The sequence below is a fragment of the Ostrea edulis genome, chromosome 3 (genome assembly GCF_947568905.1).
Source record: "Ostrea edulis chromosome 3, xbOstEdul1.1, whole genome shotgun sequence".
Taxonomy (NCBI): Eukaryota; Metazoa; Mollusca; class Bivalvia; order Ostreida; family Ostreidae; genus Ostrea; species Ostrea edulis.
This window is the reverse complement of record NC_079166.1, coordinates 56521907-56539739: the sequence shown is the minus strand read 5'-3', so window position 1 is coordinate 56539739 and position 17833 is coordinate 56521907. Positions and strand designations below refer to the sequence as shown.

The 17833-nt window shown below is 34.3% G+C and overlaps 1 protein-coding gene and 1 pseudogene across 1 annotated transcript; one reads left to right on the top strand and one right to left on the bottom strand.

The window, feature by feature from the left end:
• Positions 1 to 2427: 2427 nt before the first annotated feature.
• LOC125673442 (tripartite motif-containing protein 45-like) lies at positions 2428 to 6313 on the bottom strand. The gene is made up of 3 exons (XM_056158215.1): positions 6075 to 6313; positions 5173 to 5510; positions 2428 to 3667 (listed from the first exon to the last, which is right to left on the bottom strand). Exons 2-3 carry the CDS (start codon positions 5447 to 5449, stop codon positions 2775 to 2777), a joined length of 1170 nt encoding a protein of 389 aa, XP_056014190.1. The 5' UTR covers positions 5450 to 5510; positions 6075 to 6313; the 3' UTR covers positions 2428 to 2774.
• A 3581-nt stretch (positions 6314 to 9894) lies between these two features.
• Positions 9895 to 17501, top strand: LOC125672792 (uncharacterized; annotated as a pseudogene).
• Positions 17502 to 17833: the final 332 nt, after the last annotated feature.

Genomic DNA, 17833 nt, shown 5'->3' with positions numbered 1-17833 from the left:
CTCTCTGCAAGGAGGAATAAAGTATTGAATGAATGAAGACTCCATTATTAGTTCAATTTTTAAAATTCGTCTAGCTGATCACAGAATAATGAACGGGTAATAGGTCCGAAAAAAATATTAATGTGAAATTCAATTCAACCACGCATGTGGCCCGTATACTCATTAATTTAATAGCATATCTGTACGCTTAACAGTTCAATCAAACTCTGTATGTGTATATGGAACTCGATTTACGAAAAAAGCTGTCCCCATTTCCCATGCATATTTACGCATACTATACCGCTATCGCAACACCCCCCCCCCCCCCAAAAAAAAACCCGTTAATTGTAAGAACTTGCCGTGCTTTTATCGTTATGAATAAGACTGCGTTAAATTACATGTATATGTGTATATTGTTATATAATAAACATTTAAAGGAAGAAAAAACAAGATGTGTTTGTGAAATGGTAAATTCCAAAGATGACCAAGGTCACAAGGACAAATATCTTAGTACCAGTAGAATGACCTTATCATAAGAAATGCTCATGTGCAATATGAAAGCTCTAATATTTACCATTTAGAATTTATGACCAATGTCAATTTTTTAAAAGTAGGTCAAATGTCAAGGTCAAAATGATTAGTACTCATGAAAAGGTCTTGTCACAAGGAATACTCATGTGAAATACTAAGCTCTAGCACTTACTGTTCAAAGATTATTAGCAAGGTTAAAGTTTTCATAAAGTAGGTCACAGGGTCAGGAATGTTGGTACCCACGGAAAGGTCTTGTTACAAGGAATATATGCTCATGTGAAATATCAAAGCTCTAGCACTTACTGTTCAAAAATTATTAGCAAGTTTAAAGTTTCAGACAGGATGACAGAATTACAGAATGACAGACAGGACAAAAACAATACCCCTTCCACCCCACCCCCACCCCCCACCCCGATCTTCGATCTCGGGGGCATAAAAAGCACTACTATAGATTTCAACACATGCGCTTTCATTAAGGATCCCCAGTCCGTGCTGAAAAATGTATCTACTCGTGCGCGGCGATAAGCTTCTAAGACGCCCAGTGTCATCAAATGTTTTGACTGTAACAGATAAACATCACGAATGCTTTTTCATTTTTACCACTTTATGTTCGCCAGTCTTAGTCACTATGGCCACACTTGTTTCATCGCCCGGGTGAAGCCGGTTGATACTTCCGGAAGCAGATAAGTAACTTGTTTCAAGTATTTTTAAGCCACCAGTAGACCGGAGAGTAACCCAGATCGTCCGAACAGGCACATCGAAAACGATATGGCGGAAAATGGTGATAAACATTTTCTTGCTCGTGATTAATCCATTTTTCATTCATTTTAAGAGTTTAATTTTCAATTTATAGCATAAAGAAGAAAGGTAAGTTTTCTGACATTTTTTTGTTTCCATATGCTAGACGATACGATGAACTTCTCTGGAAGTTGCAGCTCAATTTGCAATTTAAGTTAACAAAACATTATAATAGAAACTAATTATCAATTATGATTTTTAAACTGACTTGAAGTGCAATTTATGCAGTCTGTTTTGCAGATGGGTTTTTTTTCTTCTTCGAAAAGTGCATCAGTTTTGTTTTTACATTTTGATAGAAATTCGGCTGATTTCGCAAGACAAACCGGGTCCAAAAGTGAACCGATTATGAAAATTCATGTGCGGGAGAAGACTGCTTTTATCGATGATGTCAACTGTCTGAGTGACTGTTAATGTTCGTCTGCCAACGGGTAATTAACTTTGATTCTTAACTACAAACGAATGCCTTTACACCCAACAATAATCAAAAAATTGTGAAACAAATTGTACTAGTATTAAAGGAGGAGGAGGGGTTTGCGATATACATGTACATAATGAAAATGCTCATCCACCAATAAGTCAAATCACCGTCTTGGAGTGTGTTTGCCTGTTGATCTGAGAGTACTGGCGTTGAAAATACAGGTTTGTATGTGGTTGGATTAAAAGTGATCTCCCATTTGTCACGATCTAGTTGAATGGAAACGTTATAATTATCTACTCTAAGTTTCATACGCTCATACCCTAATTAGAATAGCTGAAGACGCTGATTGGCTTATTCAAATTGAAAATACAACTGTACTAGTGCCTATAAAAAAGCTACTTTGAATCGAACACCGGGAAGTTAAAACTTAATTTTCCACTAAAAGAAAAGCAGATTTGGTTTCTAAAAATCATCTTCTTTCCTGGAAAGATGAATGAACTTTGGACTATTCTCAGCGTAATTATTATGCAAATTGAATGCGACTCCTTAGATAACCCGTCCCGTAGGGATCCCAGTTAGAATAGGTCCTGAGTACCCCTTTCTTGTCGCAAAAGGCGACTAAATGGGGCGGTTCTTCGGATGAGACCGCAAAACTGAGGCGTCGTATTTGCAATTGTAAAAAAAAAAATTCAACAGGTACATGAGTTACAGATCCAGTTTTATTTGACAATAGAAAACAAAGTGCATGTCATTATCTATAAATTTCAATGGCAATTCACCTGACTACCCAAGTATCGTGCGAATCGGGAACATCCCTAAATTAAACACGAGGCGAGTCATGTAAATTATCATAGAATTGGATGCAGTAGACTACAACTTTCAAATCCAATCACAAACAAAATCACAAATTTCTCTATTCATTTCAAATTAATGGATTATGTGTAAAGTAAGTTGTTGTTTTTTTCGATTATAGTTGTACAACACAACGAAAGTATGAGATATTCTTATTTGTCCATGTCAGGTCTTAACTAATAAATCATTCTATTCGTCACTCAGTCTCTTTCTGTCCTAGTTTGGGAAGCTTTATTTTGTAGCCCGCTTTTGTTTGTTTGACGCTCGGAATCAAATCTCCTACTAATTTGGACAACATTTCGGCATCCACTTCTGGTTGCCGAAAGCTAGGCGTCGTAAGCTCTATCAAGGGTGGAACACGTCTGAATTTACCCGCCTTCGCCACATGTACACGTTCCATTAGTAGTGCAACATCATTACCACTCTCCAACTTTTCATTTTCTTCTATATCAGCTTGAATTGATGAACGGATGCGTTGCATTTTGGAGAGAAGATTGGAAAGATCATGCATGTCCTCTACTTCCATTTTCTGCGCATTACTGAGAAGTTTTTGCATTGATGTGTTTAACTGCGAATGAAGCTGTGACGCCTGATTTTTTATTTCTCTCGTCATATTTTCGTGATTTATCTTGTAAACCGTTATAGTGGACTGAAGCTCAGAAATGAGTCTATCATATTCTGGAGCAATGGAACCCTCAAGATCTTCGTTTTCTTCCCGCAGAAATGCTTTCATTCTATCGCATGAATCGGAAATTTCATCGAATATATGATCAGTATGAAGATTTGATGCGATGCATGTAGTACAAATCGGAATTTTACAATTTTTGCAATAGAGTTCACATTTTTTATTTTGATGCACTTCGCAGGAAATAGAATTATCACATCCATCATTTTCTTTAAACTTATATCCAGTGATGTCATGACGGCTTGATGGATCTGATGACACGTGAAGACCAACGCATGCTGTACAGAGGTTCAGGTTGCATCTTTTACATACATATTCCACTTGGTTTTTGGTTTGTTTCTCTGGGCACAGGTCACAACAAATTACATCTTGTGCAAATCTCAATACTTCTTTTTTCTCCATCTCTGAAATAGGGAAAATTTCTTTTAAAATTGGAACATATACTACATGTTTCAATTAGCAATGAAAAAATTATTCTGGAGTTTTTACTGTAAAATTAAAGATACTGATCACACCTATCTATTACACGGATCCCGTGGGGATCCGGCTCAGAATAGATCCTCAGTACCCCTTGCTTGTCGTAAGAGGCGACTAAATGGGGCGTTCTTTCGGATGAGATCACAAAAACCGAGGTCCCGTGTCACAGCAGACCTTGTGGCATGATAAAGATCTTTCCCTGCTCAAAGGCCGTAAGTGCCGAGCATAGGCCTAAATTTTACAGCCCTTCACCGGCAATGGTGCCGTCTCCATATGAGTGAAAGATTCTCGAGAGTGACGTTAAGCAATATTTAATCAATGAATCTATTACACGTAAATATGAGGAACGATATGGATATTTATTCACAGAAGAAAACTCGTATCTCCCGCGAACAAAGTGAAGGACGAATAAAGGTTCTTGTGGTATTCTACATTAATATAATTCCACACAATTGACAAATATGATATTAACAATTTGAGTAGGAATTATGTACACAACAATTGATGAAAGTCTGACGGCTGATTAATATTTCGACACTGGGGAGGGGCTCTTATTTATTTATTTAGTAAATAAGTATTTGTCATAAAAGTGGAAACCACTGTGTGTTGTATCCTAGCACCTAAAACTGTGAATTCTCATATAAATATAAACAGTTTAGGGCAAAGTATATATCGATAGCTAAAAGACACTAAGTATCATTAGTTTGTTGTCTTTGAAGAAATAAAGCTTTGATTGGGCTCGATATTTCCGTAAAAACCACACGATAGCGCTAAAATGTAAAGAAAATCAAGCTCGTTTCAGTTTTTATTATATGTACCACAACAAATTCTACTGAAAAACATTGACGCGCCGAATACAACTATCCGGTAAGTGAGACGATAAAGATTACAGAAGTTGTTGACCTTATGGTGCAAGTAAGTACTGAAAGGATTCCAATTAAAAGCTAGGCTGTCGTGTGTTGGAGTGGCATGGCACTCATAGGCTAACCAGCAGCAGAGGTTAGCCACCAGGAATATCGTCTTCTTGACCAGTCTGGCGACCAGCTGTTGTGTGCAGGGTGTCAGCCTGAATAAGGCTTGCAGTGTGCACAGCAGTTGAAGGGCTGTGACTTATACTGTTTGCCCTGAGTAAGGTTACAGTGTAAACGGTAGTCCGAGGTTGGACAGTGCAAGGTTGACAGTTAATTTACCTACTGCAAATGAGCCACTCATTAGATAATATTTGATTCCCTATTCTGTGTTGTTTTAATGATTATCATGCTAGAGAAGGTTAGGCCATACTATTAGTATATATTTGCAGGCCTTTATTTTCAATCATTTTGCTAATCATTTATTGAGGAAAATCGTTACATTAAAGTCCCCTAAACCATTGAATTGACAAGATAGGAGCCCTGGAAGGCGCTGATGATTAGAGAAATACAGTATACTATACCATCTGCATTTGGTTGCTGAAAGTCTACTAGTGATCCACATTTGATACAAAGCTTTGTTATTGGGTTTACAATGTTGTCACAGGGTTCACCATTAGACAGAATTCCGTTGCACATCTTTGATCCTTGTAAATAATATCTTCGAGCTGCATTCCACCCACACTTTTTACAACATATGCTTGTATTTGGAATTTTCTCTGCACAGGGTTTAATGGTCCTTTTGCCATTATGAATGGTGTTTGGGCAAACTATTGGTATGCGCCGTAGATAAAAAGCCATTTCTCAGCTGAAACAAGTCGTCCCGAAGAAGCAAACTACTTTACATGTGCAATCTCTTTTACTGCAAAAGTAAATTAGTACTCAATAGCGTTGATATAAAAATATTTACTAATAATTGGTATGTTGAAAATGCCTTTTCAGATACATGTATTGTACATGTGTCCATTGAATTGAATGTAAACGCAAATGAACATAAATGTACCTGCCAGAGCTCTGAATTTGCATGTATCAGAAAAGGCATTTTCAACTTATTAATCATTAGTAAATATTTGTATATCAATGATAAGACAAATAGTATACGAGGTAAAGTGTAAATATTACAACTGTACGTCAGAATTGTCCTCTTATGCAGAGACAGCTCCGGTTTTAAGTGAATAGCTAGCTATTCACTTCGCCTATATATCCGAGAGACCTATAGCCTTTCGCTTCTATAATGCAGGGCGGTTAAAGAAAGAACAGTATTTTCCTGACATGTATATGAATGTGGGCATTTTGAATTGAATATTGGGAACGGATGTTGTTGTTGTGTACTTTTTTAGAGTAACAGTTACGAACTTATATTTAACAACATAATTAGTATAATTTGAACACATTTTAATACTGATCTTGAGCATTACAAACTGACCTTCATCCCTGGTATCCCGTGGGGTTCCGGGTTAGAATAGGTCCTCAGTACCCCTTGCTTGTCGTGAGAGGCGACTAAATGGGACGGTTCTTCGGATGAGACCGAAAAACCAAGGTACCGTTTCACAGCAGGTGTGGCACGATAAAGATCCCTTCCTGTTAAAAGGCCGTAAGCGCCAAGCATAAGCCTAAATTTTGCAGCCCTTCACCAACAATGGTGACGTTTCCATATGAGTGAAAGATTCTCGAGAGACGTTAAACAATATTCAATCCGAAGAACCGTCCCATTTAGTCGCCTCTCACGACAAGCAAGTGGTACTGAGGACCTATTCTAACCCGGAACCCCACGGGATACCAGGGATGAAGGTCAGTTTGTAATGGTCAATCAATGTAACATTCAATCAATCAATCATCACTGATTCAAACAAACTGGCTGAGTATATAATGAATCGTCAACTATTTTTTAAAATAAAATCATTAGAGACGTTGACCTTGGCTAAAACATTTTTGGACCGGGGTTAAAACAGATCATTCAATCATGAAGTAACTATGCTGTTTTATGTCCAATTCAAAAACATTTCACCTTTATTAAAAGACATTATCATCTGTAAGGTGTCACAAATTTTAACCTTGATTATTATTCAACGCTCAAAACCGTATCGGTGAGGTTTTTTTTTAATGAGGAAAGGGGGAATTTCACCAATTTTTTTTTTACCTTGACCCATTGATAAAGTCAAGGTCAATTTTTATGTCAAAATATAGTCCAGACCAAAAGCTGACTTGACAACCGTTTGACATTAAAACTTCAAACTTGGAATATGGAGAGATGATATGGAAGAGTGCACTAACATTTTTGACATTGACCCCTTTCTTCATTCAAGGTCAAATTAAGAAAAACATGAATTTACAATAACTTTAGAACGCTTTGACATTAAGACATCAAACTTAGAATATGAGAAGGGGGACTGAGGAAAGGGGGAATTCCACTAACATTTTTACCTTGACCTATTCATAAAGTCAAGGTCAATTTTTCATTTGAAATATAGTCCAGGTCAAAAGCTGACTTGACATCCGTTCGACATTAAAACTTTATGCCTCGTTCACACGAAGAATTAAATTCGTATTAAACGTAAGTTAATGCGAATTAAATCTGAACCGCGTTCACACGCAGATTTTAATGCGCATTAGTTTACTTCGAATTAAATTTGACGTCGTGATTTAATGCGAATTAGATTTATGCCTCGTTCACACGGATGCACATTAAATTTTACTTCGCATTAGATTTGATACGAAGTAAAATAATGCGAATTAAATTAATTCGAATTAAATAGCGTTCACACGGCGGTAATATTTAATGCGAAGTAAACTAATGCGCATTAAATTCGTATGTATCTCTATTAAAGGGTGCGCGAAATAAATTAAAGAATAGACTATGTTATTAAAAATTATTTTTATAGATATTTAATGAATATTGTGTAGACTTTGTTTAAAACGCTATATACATGTAGTATACTACATGTTCACAATTTACATGATGATCTAGATCTACACATAATGAGTTTTGTCGTGTTTATTTATATGTTCCCAAGAAATAGTAGACTTATAATACGTATTAGTAATTAAAAATTGCGTCACAACAGTAGTCAGCGGAATGGTGAAAAAGACGTTCCAAAGTTTTAAAATTGGGCCCATGAAGAAACAATACATTGTCTAGATTGAATGCTGGTCGTCAGAGGAAATAACAAGTAATTTCTTAGGAACATATAAATAAACACGGCAAAACTCCTTATGTGTAGATCAGCATGTAAATTGTAAACATGTAGTATACTACATGTAATAGCGTTTTGAACAAAGAATTCTGTATCTACTCAATATTCATTAAAATATCTATAAAAATAATTTTCAATAACATAGTCTATTCTTCAATTTATTTCGCGCACCCTTTAATAGAGATGCATAACGAATTTAATGCGCATTAGTTTACTTCGCATTAAATATTACCGCCGTGTGAACGCTATTTAAGGTAGCTATGGATAGCAACCACGTGATCAGTAAAAATTGTGTATTTTCACGTGAATTCATTTTCCGGAATTCCTTACTCCGTCATAGAATAGTCGAAAAACAAAAAGGGGTTCCGAAAGTGTTTTGTTGCTGTGACTGACTCGTACTCGCCTAGAGAAAATATGCACATACCACATAAGTATACGTCAATATCTGTAATAATGGTAGATCAAATGTTTCATCTGTGTGAAACTTTTTGCCAATCGAAATGTTAAACCAACCACCAATCCATGTACATAGATGCGCTACGTAAACAAAGTTGCAGTTGATTGATGCATCGTAATGTCCGAGTGCAGCATGCTGCGAGATTAAATACTGTTTATACAGTCATTGAGAGGCTAAACAAAGTTTCTTGCAAGAACAGGAAGTTGGTGGATACATTCAACTTGGTCAACGAAATCATAGTTTCGTTTGGTGAGTGAAAAAAAATGCCATAAATTTGTATTCAAAAGTTCAACTCACATTTCCTCTGCTATTTCACATCGCGATTTATAATAACATTTGTAAGTTTAAACACACGACATACAGTATATGTATTATTTTGTATGTATTTATGTATTCCACGTGTGCTTAAATATAACCCCCACCTGTGCATGTAATTGTAAACGGATGTCATGTAAATGTATACCACATTTGTAAACATGGGCTCTCACAACTCCTTTGTTAAGAAAATATTGTCATGAAAATAACCGTTACGAAAATAACATACATTGAACTACATGTATAAAAGTAATGAAAAACAAATGTCTGTATAGACGTACTATCTAGGGGTATGAGGGAACCGGATAGAAAGTGGAGGGGGGGGGGGGCATGTGTTGAATTATAATTCCCTAGACTATAGTATGTATACATATACTATTACTTTGAAATTTCAGTGACCTAAGAAATATATCAAACCTGAGGTTTCGTGTTTCACACAAACATGTAGGTTGGCAAAACCTTTTTAAAAATAATGTAAATTAATCACAAGTCTGCATATGCCCTCTCATAGGCAAATGTATGCACTGTATGTATAAGTAAGATATGTATACTACAGTATGCCCTTCTCTTGACCCACATTTTGTAAATAAAACAGATATAAGTCTATGGCAGTTTATGAAAACATATATACACGTCATCTCATATTGCAATTTATAATTTTGAAACATCAGTATTTAAATTTTCACTGAATATGTGTTGAGACACAATTTTAAAATTCACATTGTCTGACGCAGTCTAATTACTCAATGGTATAATATAGACCTAACTGCGCAAATATCAATCATGATGATCTTTTTTCTAGGCATCAGCCTGAGGACCAAGGGAGGTTAGTTAGGACCAGAGCAGGTTGATGTGGATTTCGAGTCAACAAGTATAACAGCAAGAGAGGTACTATATTTTCTTTTGATAAACATTTGTAAAGATAATTCAGAGTATATCAGATATTCATCTTTTTTGCTATATTTAAATATATTTATCTATATTTTGAACAGGTACTCCATTTAGAGTGATGATGACATATCCCATGGACCCCCAAAACTCCACAAATTTAAAAATGTTTGATCAAGTTCCGAAGATTAAAGAACTACTGCAAAATTTGGGTCTTGGATGAAAAACATTAATTCACTTATATGAGCTCAGAGCAGTGGATGTTGTACAACATACTTTAAATTAAATTGTGAATTTGAGGGAAAACAAATACATGTACTCGTGTATTACATGTACATGCCTTTTGAAAGACATTAATATTGCATAGATGTAAAGGAAATTTCAATGTTGATTATTCTTTCTTATGCCTCGTTCACACGAAGAGTTTAAAGGTACATACGTACTCGTAATCAATTTTTTTTTCTTTCCAAAGTAACATAGTTAGTGTATCTATAATGGCGGTTTATAACAAGTTATGTAGCGTAAACTAATTGATTTCATCCCGAAAGAAAGAAATTGGTCACAATAAGTTCTTCATTTCTGACCAATATTTAACTCTCGGAAATCTTCGGTTAACCTATTTGCATAATGTATGCATAGCGCGCGCCTTTTAAACACGTGATTACAGAGAAAACAATGGCGTCGGTAAGTATTGACGTTATTTCACTTTGAGTAATCTTCAATCTAATTAAAATTAGCTCTATCACTTGCTCTTGTTTATTGATATGTCGCGCGTGGTAGATCTAACGTAACCCGATTTGAAGCTCGTTTGAATGACCGGAGGTCAAGAAATTTTTCGTCCAATCAGATAACCACTTTCGGGATCTTGAAAGTGCCAATAGGCAAGGGAAGCAACCTACCTCGCTAATTATCGATCTTTCGGAATCTTTCGGGGATTGGCCTCGATTGCACAAAAAAGCCCAATAGTCCCGATCGTATTTATTATTTCCGGTTTATCGAAAAACAAAAAACAGCATGGTAAGATTCCCACTTATGAGACGTTTTGATGGCATTCCAAAGCCCATTCACGCCTAGACGTATATATAATAGGTCAAATATATGTGTGCTATGTGGATTCTTGTTTATTCAAGTGGAAATTTCATCGACTGGGGAAAGAACGGAGAAAAAGTTTCTTAACAAAAAACTAAAACTTACCGATGAACGAATCAAGGCTATAACTTCGGTTATTGACAGCTTCAAGCACGATTCCAGTATTTCTACAAATGGCATTTGCCTTAAGTGTTTCAGAAATGTCGAAAAGGTGTTGCACATGGAGAATGAGGTGTGTAAACTTCAAAATGAGATTTCAGCAACCAGACGTTTTGTCAAACAGAAATACCAACTTGCCTCACCATCACCATCCAAATCTGTCACAGAAAAACGACTTCTCAGATCCCCCTCTACAAATGTACCAGCTGCTAAATCGCAAAAAACCTTTCCCTCGACTGTGTCAGTTATAAACTTAACTTCACTTCCAACGTTTGATTCATTATGTCAAAAAGGTGCAGAAAAAGCAGATTTGCCAGATGTTTTGGCAACTCAACTAGAGGAAAGGAAACCTGTTCGCCGCTCCCTGGGATTTAGCGAGACAAAAAAGATTGATGAGTCTACACTTACAGGCGAAGTAGAGGTAATAGAAATGTTGCATGAACAATAACATGTTTGCATAAATTCCCTGTTGGATATTTGTAGTTAGTTTGCATTCAGTTGTATGAAAACAAATTTTTGCAGTTTCCTTTATTTAGACACGGACCATTCGATTTAGGGGGCTTTGTTTTGTACCTCAGTCAGATTATTTATTTTAGTACAGTCTACAAGTAAAGTTAAAAAAAATTGTTGGCAAAATATTTTTTCAATGGCAAAATATTTAGCCGGATTATTTTTTCAAGAGCACACACAGCCAGATTACTCTCAAGAAACAACCACCCCCCTTCTTCATTAAAATTAAATGGTTCATGTCTAATGCGAATTAATTATTGTGCCCTGATATTGAATTCCTAGCATATCTGTATAAAATTCAGCCGTTTAATACTAAAGTACATTACATTTGCATTACACAAAATGCTTTAATTTTGCAATTGTGGCAATCACACCGTTTTGACAGATCTTGATATAGATAATATCATATTTTCTTTTTAAATGTACAAAAATTAAAACATCAACTGAAAGATGAAAGCATAGATTTGTTGTTATAAAATTATCTAATGATTATGACTTCATTTACTTGATTTTGGTACTTTTTTCCTTGAATAATACATTTATGCTAGTATGCGTGTGTCATTTCATGTGAATAACAAGCATTTGTTTAATTAACAAACATTTGAAATTGATTCAGTTTGCATTTATGACAGTAACTTACTAACACAGATACATGTAATGTAATTAATGCTACAAAATACACAGGCTGTGGATTTTATTTATACAGTACAGTCAGTTATACAGATCATGAAGAAACCTATGGCCATAGAATCCGCTTTCACATGTTTAATATCAAGATCCACTACTGTTTGAAAACATTTTTTAATGTAGACGGCAAGATGTCCTTTATGGATCATACATTTGTGTATTTCATCAATGGTATTTTAATGAAATTATTGTTTATTGATTTTGGTAATATTTCAAGTAAATTTACACATTGTTAAACATTCATGTCTAATAACATGAATATTTCTTTTACAAATGTATTGCAATCTAATTAAAATTAGCTCTATCACTTGCTCTTGTTTATTGATATGTCGCGCGTGGTAGCTACCATGCGACATATCAATAAAACGGGAGCAATGATAGATATAATTTTAATTAGATTGAAATGTATTGCAGCTTACAATGTAGGTATTAAGAACTGTTATTTTTTAATCCATAGTTGAAAGTTATGTATGTTAATTATTTAATTGCATGTTGTTTTTACTCACATTGTTTACATTTCAGGAGTTTCAGATTAAAAATGTGCATGTTTCTGTTTGCATCTTGTTCGAAATCAATTGCAGAAAACGATGAAGGTAATATTTCTTAACAATAGACTAGTCTATATGAGTTTGCGTTAAGGCTTAAATTTTTTGTGACTGTTTACTTTTTCAGTTTAAAAATTGATAAAGGATATAATGTGCATTATGTACATGTAAACATATGAAAATGAAAATACACATTATGGGGTAAGTGTCAAAGAGACTGTATCCATCCATGAGGAAAAAATGTAAAAATCTAGAGGTCTCCACAAGGCCTTGAACAAGGATGCATTTCTATTCCTAAAAAATATTCTTTTAATTTTTTTTAGTTCTTTTAAGTATTTTTCTAGATATTAACCAAATTTTTATCAAACAATAGGTACTTGAATGTTTCAAACAAAAATAGTGTATTCTCAAAACATTTATGGATAATGAAAAAAAATCACTCATTTGCTCCAGGCAACAAAATAGATACATGTATATACATTGTAAAGAATAGTCTTATTTATATATTTAAATGATTCTTAGTCAAAATGGTGCAAATAATAATTTTTTCTTATGGAAGATTATATTCATTAAATATTCATATACATGTACATTGTACAACATGTATTTATTTCAAAGAAACATACCATTGTTATATTATATTCTTATTGTTCATCATAGGTTTCCATTTATTACCCTAGTGGTAAGAAAACAACTTTTGTTCCAAATGACAATCATCGCCAAATATGTAGGACAATATGCAGGGGACAAAATGTAGAAAGAAACATCATTGAAATTATTGGAAGGTCACACCAAGATGTGCTTACAACAGCAGTTTCAAAGCTTGTAGCCAAAGAATGTGAAACCATCTGTAAACGAGGATCAGGGACATTACTACAAGACAGAGCATATGATGGCATATTTCAATTTTCCTGGGACAAATTTCACAAAGAAATTGAAGTGAAAGCCCCAAATACATTGAAGATAATTTCATCAACCATAAGCAACATACCGGTAGTACCAACTGAAAAGAAATTCTTATGCATCATGAGTACAGTAGCTTCAGCATTACATGGAAGGAGCCAGGAGATGTCATCACTCCACTACCAAATAGGATTTATACTGACCCGCGGAACATGTAAACAGAAGGTCAGTACAGTATGTCTATTGAACTCAGAGCCTACATGTACTTAAACTTTTACAACTAGCTGAAGCACACACACCTTGAGTAATGGTAGGCAAGATTCCTATGCTTCAAACACCTACACTACAGAAAAGGTGTTACCGTGATAATTCACTGTGATAGTGGTACCACTCTCGTGGTGGTAATGCTGTAATTTTTTTTCTGTTTGATATATTTTTAAACTCAAAAGTGCTAATAAAGTGATGGCAATGACTTAACTAAATACAATAGAAATTGGGTTGATATGTGAAAAGGAGAAAAGTTACAGCATTACCACCAAGAGAGTGGTATCACCATCACGGTGAATTAACACCTTTTCTGTACTGTATCAAGCTGCTGTGCTGTAAAATCCACCAGTAAATATAAATGAATGAGAGTCTCAAAGATAAAACTAGACATTTTTCCATCAAAAATATCATGATGGGGATTATAAAGTTTTGAGCTATGTAATTGAAGCCACACATCTTGTGTTTTAACTGTGAAGTTGGTACAATTATTAAGAATATCCATGTTACTTCAGCAAAACCTCATACTGATATTGCGGAATGATCATCATCTTATGTAACTCTTCCTTTAAATTAAAAACATATAATTATTTGCATGTTGCTTGCTTTTGAAAAAAAGTAATATACTAAGTATTTCATTAATCCATGTTACAGGTATATCAACTTTCATTTCAGGATATTGAAAGACTGGCAAAAATTGGACTTAGTGTTACACCAAAATCTATTCAACAGAAATTATTATCTTGGCAAGACCATTTAGACAAAGAAATTGTAGAATTAAGAGATAAATGGAAGGAAGGAGGCAATGTGAAATTTCAATTGATTGGAGATAATTGGGACAAAACTATATTGCCATCCTATAGAACCAGTCAAGACAAAACAATTTCTCTTCACTTATTTCATATATTTGCTCTCATTGATCGTGTTTCTGGAGATGAAGATGTAAACCAAATCCAAATTGAAAGAAAACTTAGTGTTGTTGATTTTATCCCATCACTAGAAGACCAAAACAAGCTGAAGAAAGAACTGACATTCCTAATTGCCTCCTCCTTGATACATAACATTGAAATTTTGGACAAGGAATTTGGAAAAATTTATCCAAGTCATTTTCAGCATGAATATAGTGACAAAGCAGGCCTTAAAACATCTCAGGTATACATTTCTTACTTAATGCAAGTGTAGTTTGGCCATGACAAAATACAATAAAATAATTTTAATTGAAAAATAGAGGTAATTGAAAGCCTTTTTTCTCCTATAAAAGACAATAATCTTAGGAATTCAAACATTGTGGTGCATTTTCCAGATACGTAAGTAGTTTTAAATACTATCAATTGTGCAACAATGCCTATTCTTTAAAGTCCAAAAGTTTGTAGCATGAGCATGTATGGGGTTAAACAAAATGTTATTTGTGGATAAAAAAAAATTTTGCTTTCCTATATTGTACATTTGTAAGATGATTTTACCAGGAGTGTGCAAATGGCTACACATTCTATAGTGTACATGTATGTAATTGAGCCACATTTATTGTCATGATCTGACTAGTTATTCTGTCATGCAGATACATTAACATGTTTATCAGATTTTTATTTATTCGTTTAAATATGTACATAAATTATTAATTTATCAAATAGCTGAAAAAAGAAGTTGGTTTATTTGATTCACATTAAAAATACACTTGTCATTACATTTAAAATGTATTAATTTTTTTTTATTCAGTTTCCAATTGGATTATTCGACTGTAATGAGACTAAATTAAGCTTCTTAAGAATCTGACGGAAAAGTACGTCCCATTAGATGAGGAAAATGTGATTGATGAAGTCTTTTTTGGAGGTAAGTGGAAATCACATATGTTTGAATATCTTATTTCAGATCTTTATTTTGTCTACACAATTTAATTATGCAGCTGCATGCATGCATGTGGCTCAGTCTAGCAAAGTTTTGGTCGATGTTTCAATACAACAAAATGACTTTTTTATGAAATGTTTAATTTAAATTACATGATGTTTAATTTAAATTACAATATGTACATGAGTTTGCAATATTACTTTCAGGCGACAGATTAACAGATGAGAGGGTTCAGTCAGCACAGCAGGCAATGTCAAATGCTGATACTCCAAAGGAAAGACTTCAGGGATTTATCTCTAAAATTGAGGATTGGCATAGAATGATGAATTTTTTAGAGGTATAAATAAGAATTGAAGTGTAAAGAATGCCATTTAACGCTATACTTCTATGTACATTGTACATGCATGCAAAAGTACGAAAACAAACAAAAGGTTGTTGCTTAGTACACAATTAAAGTGATCCAATTTAATGTGAAATGAAAAGTTCCAAATGTAATGTTAGCACAATATTATCTCAAAGGTAGCAACTTTTATTAATTCAGAGAAAATATACAAATGTAATGTTTGGGTGAGAGCAGTCATATTTTATGTATACATGTTTTTAATTATTTGGGGAGATTTAGAGCTTTTCACAAGGAGTGGGATGATCATTGTTGAATGTCTTTAGATTTGTAAATCTCATTCTTCTTGTGCATAGAGTGCTGTCTCTTAGACGTTTGCTTTATATCTTTTCTTTTTCATATATATTATTCTGTTAAATTTACTTTATATAGCTTGTATAATATATACTGCAATAATACTCAATTCAAGTTCATTTTATTTTAGGGCATATGTAAACTCACATACCATCAGAAGTCAAAAGGAGACAGAGGGACTGCAAGCTTTTTCAGGAACTTTCTCAATGCGCGAAATGTGAAAGGGAAAGTAAAGAATTCTTTCCGAGCATATAAACATTTATATTACACCATATTTGATGCAATATGTTGTATTTTGTTTCTAAGAGAACTCAATGTTACTTCTGTAGATGAAATAACATTGCCAGATGACTTAAAAGAGAAAGAAGATGAAAGTAAAATTGAATGGCTTAATGACATATGCAAAAAAATTGTGGAAGTCTGGATATTTGATGGTCAGGATGATATGTTGCAACACGTACGAGAAATTTTAGATAACCCTGAACACCCGGAGAATTACTGGATGGCCAATGAGACTGATGACAGATTTTCATGTCACTTTTGTGAAAAATCGTACTTAAATATTGGTAGTTTGCAGGCACATGAAAAGCTCAAACATAATCATATTGTCCCACTGGAAGAAAAGAAAAAAGGAAAGTCCACTAAGAATGATGATCAATTATACGATTACATCCTGCTTCTTTTCAAACTTACTGCTCTGTTAAAAAATTTGGACACAGCGATTGATATGGGAGACGGAGGAAGGTCTGTTCGATCATCAAAATATGAACTCCCTATATTCAATAGAACAGACAAAATCAAGTACGTTATAGGCTGTGTTCATTTGATATCATTAACAGAAGAGACTTTGTCACCTGAGCAGCGACATAGACTTATTTGGAATCGGACTGTTAATGTGCAAGGGGGCAAAAATCATAACATCGCTAATGACGAGTATTTGGAAATGTTAAATAGGGACAGTAAAGACATAGTTACTGGACACCAAACCAAAGACAGTATTATATCACATTCAAAACAGTACCCCCATCTCATCAACTATGCAAAGCATTTTGATGCTATTAGTGATATCAGAAAAAGAAAAGGGTTTCATAAATTGCCCAACTATAAAACAGATGTGAAAAAAACAATGAAGGAATTAATGGAGATAGAAGCCTTGACCTTTACACCTGGCCGTACTCTAGTCTGTAAAGAAGTTTGCCGTGGCAGAGACCCCTTTTCACAAGCTTACAAAAAACTTCCTACTTTGATTCATAGACATAAACCAAAATTCCCATTTAGACGCTTGAGGAATAAACATCACTAGCTTGTATGACTGATTATCAGATTATGTATTAAAGATAACAAAAAACATCACACCATACATGTACGTTAGTTTGTTTTTTGTTGATTGTTTTATTGATATTCCACACAATTGTTATAAGTGTCTCTTGGTCATGTCAGTCTGAGAAATTTAACATGTTTAATATGAATCACATTTTGATCCATAAACTGATACACTGCATCAATTTTCCGATATCGCTGTCACAATAAGATTTAGTTTAAGATAGGTTCTAATGGATGAGCTAATTTTTTCTGGAACTGTTCGATTGGAGAAAAAAAACGTGTTTATCATGTTTATGATTGCATAGTCATCAG

Coding starts and splice junctions, on each gene's coding strand:
- LOC125673442 (XM_056158215.1), bottom strand. CDS start 5,449: ATGGCTTTTTATCTACGGCGCATACCAATAGTTTGCCCAAACACCATT. Junction 3,668..5,172: donor TCAGCAACCAAATGCAGATG/GTATAGTATACT, acceptor TCCCTATTTCAG/AGATGGAGAAAAAAGAAGTA.